This window comes from Hippocampus comes, unplaced genomic scaffold (genome assembly GCF_001891065.2).
Source record: "Hippocampus comes isolate QL1 unplaced genomic scaffold, H_comes_QL1_v1.1 scaffold345, whole genome shotgun sequence".
NCBI classification, from domain to species: domain Eukaryota; kingdom Metazoa; phylum Chordata; class Actinopteri; order Syngnathiformes; family Syngnathidae; genus Hippocampus; species Hippocampus comes.
In genome coordinates, this window is record NW_017805538.1 from 1,394,204 (window position 1) to 1,405,121 (window position 10,918).

Consider the following 10,918-nt stretch of genomic DNA (forward strand, 5'->3'; position numbering starts at 1 on the left):
TGACGAGCCTATACAGTATTGTGTTCATGTATGTGACGTCACTGAAGGCCTAAGGTTGAAATGCACGGCCCGCCACTGAGATACTGTATATAGATACTTAATTAATAGACAGTAGTGCAAGTACTAGAAACCACGGAAATATCACCCCAATGTGCTGCTAGATTAGCAATGACATCGGATGAGTCTAATTGAACACTGCAATATGCCACAGTGCGTATGACATTAGCAATCCTTTGAGCTTGCCATTTTGATCTTCCTGTTATGTTATACTGTGCAGAGGGAGGGGGCAACAATGAGAGGTCTGGGGGTGGGCGTGGGGGTCGACTGGCTGGGATTGAGGAGCACTGATTTGGGAAAAGTTACGCCTGGAAATAAATGTGTAATTTTTGGGGGGGGGCGTCAAAAACAGCACTAGCATCCACTGTGCTTTGCATGCCACTGATGGATGGTATATGTGATATAGTCAATATTTTGGAACTTAAGTATGTAGGATGAATAAAATAACAGCTCTTCAACAAATCATCCATCCATCCATTTTCTGATCTGCTTATCCTCACGAGGGTCGCGGGGCATGCTGGAGCCAATCCCAGCTGTCTTCGGGCATAAGGCGGGGACACCCTGCACTGTTTGCCAGCCAATTGCAGCGCAGCCATCCCTCCCCGGGATCCCGAGGCGTTCCCAAGGCAGCCGGGAGACATCGTCTCTCCAGCGTGTCCTGGGTCATCCTGCCGGTGGGACATTCATACCCCTCCACTACGATAAGGTGAAGGCTCATGGAGGCGGGATTATCATGAGTTGAATAAAAATAAATACATTTTTAAAAAACCCGACCTTGAGGGACTTGGAAATCACAGCCTTTTTCAGTGAAACATGAGTAATCCGCACAATTACTGGTATTGACGCATAATATCAGCCCCTTTTCTCAGCAATGATCAACTGAGCCCAATCCTGTGATGCAGTGTCCTCATCTTACTTACCGCTTAGAGCTATGAGGAGTTTCTTCCATTCATCGTCATCCCCATCAGGTGTCTGGCAGAACAATATATTGTGTCGGTCGGAGACAAAGATGTTGTCTAAGGCCAACTCGGAGACGTGGGTGTCACCCCAAAGATTCTTGCTCTTACATACATCGGAGAGCCACTGACTCCTTTGCTCAACAACCATCCCCCAATTTGCCCCTGAGGACTGAAACATCAACAACAACAAAAACAATTGCCTTTCATTTCAGGATGCATGTGCCACATCATTAGTGAGTTATTCGTCATTGTAACTACAGCGGTACTAAGAGGGTGAGACTACCCTGACAAAATATACTTTATTGACATTCACTGTGATCTGTTTACCCGTCTATTAAGACATAGACTTGTATAATTTAACTGAAAGAGAAATAAATCTGTGTTTAGATGTAATTTAGAAATAAAACACAGACTGACTTTACAAAAGACATTACTCTGGTATCTTTTTTTTTTACATAAGAAAAAAAAAACCCAGTGCAGTACTGTATTTAAACAGTGTTTTTTGCTCATTCTCTAAATGCACTGCACTGTAGCTCAAACCAACCTGGTTAAATAAATGTCCTGTTTTCAAGAACTCCATTTCTGAGGAAAAGACAAATAAACAAGGAGAGCAGACAGTTGAACGTTGTGGATTGGAATTACTTTTCGAATAAAAGCTCACCTCTTTCGTCCTTGAGGCGAAGGAGCCAGTCAACCACTGTGAAGAGGAGCAGCAAACAGCCACAAGACAAGAAGATGCGCAAGCGGAACCGCATCCTTTTATTTTCCGGTGTAGGCTAAAGGTTGCATGAAACAAAATGCTTCCAAGGAACCTCTGGAATCATTTTTTTGAATGACAAACATTGAACAGTCATTTGAAAAATACTCTAGAGCAGTGATTCTGAACGGGTGGTTTGCGCACATAAATGACATAGATGTGCATCTTGATTTTTTTTTTTTCTTCAAGAACAGTTCTGAAGCACATAGAACAAAAATATTAGGTAAGTGTCAGGAAATGGTAATCACTTTTGGTCCAGACATGAGTAACTCCATAACGACATCCACCTCATGCTAACAGTAAAGCACCTCTGGACTTGAGATGATTAACATGGCGGCTTTGGTTTGCCTAAATTCTTTAACTGTTTGCTTGCATACTTCAACAAAAAAAGGTGAAGACCAACACATGTGCATAACCATGTGTTCTGATTTTTTTTAAATGGCAAAACCTTACACAATAGGAATCAAAATAGCTGTGTGTGGTGAAGTCAGGATGTTAAACTACTACTGTACTAAGAAAAGGAATCGGATGACCACATTGCAAATGAAAACTCTTCTTGTTGTCAGTTTGTGGTAAATGACTGCCAAAGCATTTTATACCACAAATGTAAATTCGCCAAACTTGAGTGCAAGCAGCGTGGGTTCACTTCCCACTCAGTGATGGTGTGAATGTGAGTGCGAATGATTGTCCATCGCCATATGTGCTGTTAAACTGACTTGTGACCGGTTCTTTTCTTGATTAGATGGATGTTATCCCTGTGCCTGTGTGGGTTTTCTCTGGGTACTGCGGTTTCCTCCCCCAAAAAACAAGGCTCGCGGGGCATGCTGGAGAGCCTATCCCAGTTGTCTTCGGGCAGTAGGCGGGGAACACCCTGAACCGGTTGCCAGCCAATCGCAGGGCACACAGAGATGAACGACCATTCGCACTGACACTCACACCTAGAGACAATTTAGTGTTCACTCAGCCTGCCACGCATGTTTTTGTAATGTGGGAGGAAACTGGAGTATGCGGAGAAAACCCACGCAGGCACGGGGAGAACATACAAACTCCACACAGGAAGGCCACAGCTGGAATCGAACCCGGTACCTCTGCACTGTGAGGTCGACGTGCTAACCAATGGCACACCAAACCACCCAACTACTTATATGCAAATATTTATTTACTTGCATTCCTAATCTCCCCCCTAAAATGCTCTCCCTCTTCCAAGTTGCATCCTGTATTTCCCAGTTGTTGCTTCGTTTAGGTTAAATCACAAACCAGGTGACATTTCCGTTGCGGCGGACAATTCCAATTCTAGATTGGAAGTGGAACCACATTTTTGTATAAATTGTGCTGTGTTGAAATTGTCAGACAACACCACACACACAGTATGATCAAAACTGTTTACACCTGATTTTTTTTTTTTTATCTACATACAAGTATGCATAGTTTGTAAAATGAACCTGAGCTGGTCATGGCCTCGTAAACAGATTAAACAAAACTATTGCATACTAGTATCTTACCTTCTTTTGTCTTCAGTTTTAGTTATTTCTCCCCGCACACAAAGACAAGCAAAAGCAACACTACAGGTCGACAATGAGAAAGAGCAGGGAAAACCCGTTCAGCAGGATGACTCAAGCAACATGACAGCTCCCCTGAAAATATCAGCAGCACTTTTCATTTGCATAAAACCTGCAGCTCTAGATGCTGTGCAGTAGCAATTGTTAGTCAAAGTTTTCGTTGCAGGCAACAGTGGAATAGAGATGAACACCTTTGCCTTACAAATCTGAGGTTCTGGGTTTCAATCTTGGCTCAGACCTGCTGCTATTGCCTGACACCAGTCCCGGGACGTTCCCACTTCTTGGCTAAATTAGCTGCCACATGCCCCAGATCATTTACGACCCTAATGAGGAGAAGCACTCTACAAATTGGTTGTGTTTGTGGTTTTATTGTTCTTGAAAAGAGCAAAACCCACTTCCATCTGTATTAAGGACGTTTCTATCCTTCATTTCTACACTGCATGTTACGCCTCTTATCATTCAAATGCTAAACCAGGTCCTTGGGACTAGCATTTAAAAAGAATGGTATAAGTAAGCTTTTGCCATTCAGAACGCTAGAACAAAGACTCCACTGTGGAGCGGAGCAATATTGCTCATCTGGAAGCATCGGGATTTCAGTAATTATGAGGCTCTTTGCCTCTTCACTTTATTACCATTCAACCACATTCTCTTCACGTGTACAAAAAAAAAATGTCGAAAAGTTCAATTTGATTGATCAGCTCAAACCTTACGATTCATACAGTGTACAGAAACTAGCTTGTCAGTGCTACTAAACGACGGTCAGTTGCATTTGAGTGACTGTTGTGATCAATAAGTGACATGGTATTTGTTCGAGACAATCCATGTCAGCTGTGTGACACGCAGTCATGTCAGTTCAGTAGAAAGTCAGGTGTTGGGTATCCAAATAAGTGGAAGTCCCCCTGGTAGCGTGCGTACAGGCGCCTGATGTCCCGTTTGCTGATTCCTGAGAAGTGGCGCTCAATCTTGGTTTTGTTGTAGCGTGTGATGCCAGGAGGGATGGCCGGGTAGGACACCAGCCCCTCGATGCCCGCTCTCCGCAGGATGTGGGCGGCGTCCCGCTCCAGCGTCTCATGGTGGCCGATGACATCGTAGTGGATGTCGCACGGTGCGCATAACTCTGCGTACGTCATCCAGTGAATGACGTGTTCGCCGAACTGACGATCCAGGCGGCGGCGGCCTTCGACATCGCCCAAGTAACGGACAAAATCCTCAAAGTGTAAGCCGGACGCTCTCAGGTCACTGTCGCGATGGCTTCGGCGGTATTTGCGGATTATGATGGGGGCGATGTCGTGCCGGTACCAAGGCTCAAAGCGGGGGTTCTTGATAAACTTGTCATTGAAGGCAGAGATCAGACGTTCGAATGGATCTCTCACGATGAAAAACTTAAAATAAGTTTTTAACCTGTTAAGCAGAACACAAGTGACCTCGTAAATATTCGTAAGAATGAAAATCATAATAGCATATGTATTCTAAAATACGTAAGTTAAGCATAACACCCGCAAGGCTATTGGGATGTGGAAGGCATCTCAACTCATTACAATGATCCTCTGTTTTGTTATAAAAGCACAAAACATGTTAGATGTGTTGGTGCATGTCTCAAACAAATGTGGGCGTGGTGATCATAAAATCACCCTCGGGTAGCAGTGGCCGCCATTTGCTTCATTAAAAGAACAGCATCATTAATTGCAGTAAAAACCCTCATCAGGGTTTTATGTTTGCGGAACATTAATTAGCAGCAAAATCCACACGTTTGTATTCATATTGGGGCGGCCATTTTGCCACTTGCTGTCGACTGAAAGTGGCATCAAGGGCTCACGTAGCAACAGTCATGGCTCACCCGTTTGCAAGTTTGGTCATGTGATGTTCGCAAGGTCAGCCCTTAGGCACTGTGATGTCATTTTCTGTCGACAGAGAGTGATTTTTTTTTTTTAAACTTAAAATTTGTGCCTCAGCTCAATCAAGGTTGGTTGCACGAAATAAGATCGGAATTCAGATTTTATATTCAAAACCCTGTAAGACCTGACCCATCAAAGAATAGCTACAAAATTCTGATTTTTGTGAACTGCGATGTTTATTAATATAACAAAATCCTCCCCAAATTTTTTTGCTATATCATGTTGTTTATGAGAGATTTTTTTTTGTATCACATTTGATATAGTAGGCGCTTTTGGCAACTTTTTGGTCACAATAGTGTTAATTTCAGAACAAAAAACTGAGTTCTGTCCATAACATTTTGAAATTATAGAACATATTTTGAAGTTTTTCCTCTTTTTCTTTTTCACTGGTCTGAAAAGACCTTGTGATTTTTTTCCTGCTGGAAGTGTCGACGTCATATAGAAACATCGCTTTCTATATTACATCCAAGTCATATAGAAAGCCACTTAGTCCAGCAGGTCCCCACATCTTGAAACCCCATTTGTGAGGTTTTGTAGGCATGTAGACACGCAGATGAGACTTTCCCTTGAACGGCACCATAACTTCATCAACCGCATGGCACTCCTCAGGAGGTATGCAGAGAAAATGTTCTCGCAGTTTTTGTAACCATGGCCTCAGCTTCCACAGTTTATCTTTCTTTGCATCATCGGAGACGGTGAGGCTGTCCTGAAAATGAATCAGTCAGCAATTTCTGAAATCTATCTCGAGACATCCCTCCCTATTCACACACACCTGATTCCAATGATCAGCTCATCAGCAAGCGCTGTCGGGGCCTGAAATGATCATGAGCAATTGAATCAGGTGTGATGGAGTAGGGAAGGATCTAAAACAGGCAGGATACGGCTCTCAAGGAACTGGAGTTCCCTACCTCTGCTGTAAACAAACAACCGTTCGCGCTCAAAATCACACCGAGGGACAATTTAGACTAGAGTGTTCAATCAGCCTGCCATGCATGTTGAGCCGAAATTGAACCCTGGACCTCTGCACTGCGAGGCCGGAGTGCTAACCAGTTGCCCGGAGTGCTAACCTTCCTTTTGGTAATACAGTTGATTGTATTTCTTTTTTATTCTAACTTTAATGTAATATAGTTAGATTTTTTTGTATTCTGAATTTCTGAATATGCAACATCAGTACATACAGTACTTCCCAAGCCGGCAACCAGAGTTTATCACACATTTATGGACAGATTATTTTTCAGTCCGACGGCAGTGCGGTAATTTTTAATTTACTGACAGCGGAAACTTTTATGCCATTTTACCCTTCCACCATAAATGTTTATTTTTATTGTGTTACTGAGCATAAGGTCCATTCAGCGGCTTGATGAGGAAGTGCTGCCTCCACAAGGGAAAATACACCCAAATCTGTATATTATGGTGGGCGGGTCATCATTGTGCCTCACCTGTGTGTAATTTCCTGCGGCGTCAGTGATGAGAGGCGTGGCAGGCCATTCTTCTCATGGTCGTGGACGAGGTTCTCTGGGATCTCTTCCACGCCCGAAAAAGCTCCTGTGAACAAGAGCACGAAAAGTCAGCAGACGAGTTAACGGATGCGTGAATCAAAGCATCCCCGACGTACCGTTGAGCGCTATTAGGACCTTCTTCCACTGTGTGTTTCCCACTTTGGGGGTCTGGCAGAACAAGATGTTGTGCTTGTCGCAGACAAAGATGCGATCCAGGACAAACTTGCTGATGGGGATGTGAGTCAAATTTCTTAGGCTGCTGTTCTTACATACAGCGAGGAGCAGTTGTAGTCGCGTTTCAACAATGGAGTCCCACTCTGACATGGTAGTGGCAGCTGAGGACTGATCCCTCTGCTAACCCCTCACCCCAACACACACATGCATGCACACACGCACACACAATATGTCAGTTACAGAAAGTAAGTCATTAGACGTGGATTCTCTTTGTGTTGCTAATTACCTGATCTGGTTTCTGTGAATCCGGTTTTCCTCCGGTGAGCGTCTGAAACTTCCCTGTCGTGTTTCCCGACACAGTCGGTATCTGACCACCATCTCGCTCTTCATATTCTGTAAAATATCAATGAAGGTGCTCTTCGTGAAAAATCAATCAATCACAACACGTTACCCATTACTGGGAGGAGAACCCACCATCGACAGCTCTGTGGCTAATAAACTTGGTGACAAATACGAGGATAAGCAGCACCCAGCCGCAAGCCCCGAGGAACAACCAGTGGTGCCGCATCGCTGCATCAGTCGGCGGCTAAGGAAGCCTCTGGGCGGCGGCGCTTCACTCCTCAAAGCCGTTGACAGCTAGAGCTGTCCTGCCTTGTGCACGAACTAATGATGCCTGCTCGGATTAAAGTCGAAAAGTCACAAACATATCCGTTCGTTTGCGTCAATGCCCTGAGATAGACAACTAATTCACTCATTCACTAGCCTAGCCGTTAGCTCCAAAAAGTTAGCAGTTGTTTTTGAGCCAGTGGCGCTACAGCACTGCAGCCAGAAAATACCTAGTCATGTGGATGCTCCAACGCCGATTTTTGTTGCTCAAAGGCGTGGGGACAGCAACCGGGCGCTTGTCCTTATCAGACTGATTTCATTGAAGATAGCCGACCGGCTGCTGAAGAGCACGCACAGAACGATGGCCCCATGCACCACATGAGGCAAATGTCTGCCGATCCAGTGCTCATTCCGAGTATTGAATAAAACAGATAACCCGTTCACCACCCCACCATATCATGCTCAGTGTATAGCGGCGCAGTTAGTTGAAAACAACGCTTGGTTTCGTCCTTCGCGGTCTGGCTCTGTCACGTGCACCAACTCTCCCGGCTTGTCGTCTTTTCCCGAGTGATCTTACGAGACAAGCCAAAGCTTGGGAGAGAGTCTCCAGCAAGAGTGGGCGTGCCAAATAAAACAGACTCCGCGCGCGCTGTAGTCTCTCTGAAAATCACGTGATCAATGACAAAGGCCTCAGTTTGAGGATGGCGTCATCGGTTTATTCAACGTGGTTACTTAATGGCACGCGAGACCTCAGCTGATATTGTATTCACAGTATACTCCGAGTGGGGTATTACTCGTGTAGGATTAGCACTTGTGTTTTTCTTTTCTATTGCGGCCGGTGTGTTGTCAGTGTTTCTTTATGTTTGCTTGTTCCAATTCGGCAATCACACAATCACGCACGTTCAGCTGGCTCAGTTAAAGAAGTCCACAAATTTGAAATGAGCTGGATCACAACATAAAGCTATCTGCCTCATTTTGTCTATAGCAGGGGTATCCAAGTCTGGTCCTCAAGAGCCCCGAGCCAGTATGTTTTAGATTCCTCCCTCCTCCAACACACCTTATTCAAATGATCAAATGATATGCACACGCTTAAAATGGACTAATACTGCATTTCATTTGTCTCGGAACTCTGAGCTGGGAATGGCGTCATTGGTGAGTTACAAAGTTACCGATTACAAGATGGTGACCTCCATGCCCTGTCCGAATATAAACAACTTTTGGACAAACATGAGGCACTGCAACATTTGAACACGATGGAGGACGCAGAAGCTGGCCTCTTCGTTTGTTTCAGCGTATTACATTGTTTACAAAAAGGTAAAAACAATGACTTTGTCATAAGAGAAAATACAGCTTGGTGTCTGTCTGTCTCCCTACAATTTTTTTCTTGGGTTAGGTTGAAAATTATTGTTTCATATCGATTACTGGAATACGTTTTGTGTCTTGTCTTAAATAATCACTGTGCTGCAGCCAACACAGTGAGTTTGATCGACTGGAAGACTGTAACAGAGTGCCAGGTAATGTGGCCGCCATTTGCATGCCATTTCCATGTCACCAAACCCTTTGGATGTCTATGACATTTCAGAGTACCGGTAGTTATGTATGATTTGGCAAGTTTGCATACACAGACCGGTAGGAGCTTCTGCATTTGCATCTCTGGTGAGTACAATGTTATTTATTTATTTAAAGTTTTTATATTGATAACAATTGATTGTGAAGTACAGGACTATATTGTAGTGTAGCGCTTTCAAGTTCTTGAGTTTCTGTATTGAAAGATTAAGGTAACTGTTTTTTTTTTTTCCTTTTGGTAATACAGTATCCTCAAATATGTGACATGCACTTATTTAATGCGAGACATCCGTCTCTTTCGTATTGATGTGTGCGGGTGAGTGCTTTTGGAAGGGAGAATATACAAACCATCGTGGTGTTTTAGGAACAGTTTGGTAACACGCTCTGCAGTGTGAACTTAACCAATTTTATATAGCGTTTTTTTTTTTTCTTTTCTGCACATATTGTGACATTATGGTGTTATCGAGAGGTGGATTAGATCACAAAAACCCACTGAAGGCCCAGGTCCAAAACTCATGGACGAGACGCATGGGAAAGCGACAAGAGCGTAGCTAGTTATTTGCGGCGCAGGACAATTACAGCCAACCCACGATGTATAGTCCCCCTCCCCCAAGCCAATCTCCACATTATATGCCTGAAGACCAAGACTGATGCTGAGGTGATGGAATGAGAAAAAAACATGCAGAAACTGGTGACGTCCCTGACAAGCCTAGGTCAGGCAGACCCAAAAGGACAATTCAAGAAGACTGTTGCTTCGACGGTGCAGTGCTGGTCGTTTTTCAACATCAGCTGAGCAAAATACAAACTGGTCACCGGGAACTTCTGTATCAACAAGAGGTTTGTTGAATCCTCTCCTGCAGGGGGTTCCATGGCCACAACCCACCATTAAGCAAAAGAGAACAAAAAAAAAAAAAAAACAACTGGTATTTACCAAAGTCCACAGTCTGCAGACAGGATGAACATTGGAAAAGTGGCAAAAATAGATTTTTCTGATGAATCATCCAGTGAACTGCATCCCATCGCCGCAAACACTGCAGAAGGCCTGTTGGAATCTGCATGAACTCAAGATTCACACCGACAACAATCAAGTTTGGTGGTGGAAAAAAAAAATCATGGTTTGGGGTTTCGTCCAGTTTGGTGTGTGTGTGAGAGATCTGCAAAGTCAACAACCTGGAATATCAAGAAATTCTTTCTGCCCATTCCAAACCACAGGCGAGGGCAATTTCTTCTGCAAGATAATGCTCATTCTCATACTTCAGCCTCCATATGAAAATGACTGAAAACCAAAAAGGTCAAGGTGCTGCAGGACTGGCCATGGACATTAGCGAGCATGTCTCCGGTAAGATGAAGCATGAGGCTTGGAAGTTGGAACCAAAGAATTTTGATGAACTCTGGGAGTTCTCCAAGACTGCTTTCTTTGCCATTCAATAATTTATTTGATTCATTGCCAATGCGTATGGACACAGTGCTCCAAGCTCAGGGGAATCACACAGTCATACACCCTATTCTTTTGTTTCCAAAAGCACCACTGCATTATTTTTTAATTCTTTTGGAGCATTCTAATTTATTAAAAATAAAGTATAATTTCTGAGGCAGATTGTTTTTGTTGGTGACAAGACTTTCATACAAGTAAAATCTGAACTTTCTGATAAAATTTAATGAATGATCCAAAACTTGATTTTGGTATAATAAGCATGATCTAGAAGTCTTTGCTTTCATATAAGCCATTTCTCATTCCAACTGATTGACACTTTTATCTTTATTGTGCCCAGTGCTCTGTGCCCATGGAACAGGTCTAAAACAGGGGTGTCAAACATATGGCCCGCGGGCCGGATCCGGCCCGCAA

General features: G+C 43.7%; 2 protein-coding genes across 4 annotated transcripts in view; both read right to left on the bottom strand.

Moving 5' to 3' along the window:
- LOC109520928 (carbohydrate sulfotransferase 10-like) overlaps nt 1-3,593 on the bottom strand; it is an 8,875-nt gene extending 5,282 nt beyond the window's left edge. The window contains exons 1-4 of one of the 2 annotated variants that reach the window (XM_019878540.1): nt 3,276-3,593; nt 1,678-1,792; nt 1,561-1,598; nt 978-1,185 (exon numbers count right to left, since the gene is read on the bottom strand). In XM_019878540.1, coding sequence (XP_019734099.1) covers nt 978-1,185; nt 1,561-1,598; nt 1,678-1,771 — 340 coding nt within the window. In that variant the 5' untranslated portion in view covers nt 1,772-1,792; nt 3,276-3,593. Of the gene's footprint in view, nt 1-977; nt 1,186-1,560; nt 1,599-1,677; nt 1,831-3,275 lie in introns of both variants that reach the window. The other variant, XM_019878541.1, reaches the window with a different exon arrangement.
- A 94-nt stretch (nt 3,594-3,687) lies between these two features.
- LOC109520926 (carbohydrate sulfotransferase 10-like) lies at nt 3,688-8,137 on the bottom strand. 2 transcript variants are annotated; one of them, XM_019878539.1, is made up of 6 exons: nt 7,737-8,137; nt 7,375-7,573; nt 7,187-7,293; nt 6,843-7,077; nt 6,667-6,772; nt 3,688-4,733 (listed from the first exon to the last, which is right to left on the bottom strand). In XM_019878539.1, the coding sequence occupies exons 2-6, from the start codon at nt 7,466-7,468 to the stop codon at nt 4,181-4,183; spliced, it is 1,095 nt and encodes a 364-aa protein (XP_019734098.1). In that variant the 5' UTR covers nt 7,469-7,573; nt 7,737-8,137; the 3' UTR covers nt 3,688-4,180. The 2 variants fall into 2 exon arrangements, with proteins under 2 accessions (XP_019734098.1, XP_019734097.1); XM_019878538.1 differs by having other exon boundaries at nt 6,843-7,080; nt 7,737-8,135.
- Nucleotides 8,138-10,918: the final 2,781 nt, after the last annotated feature.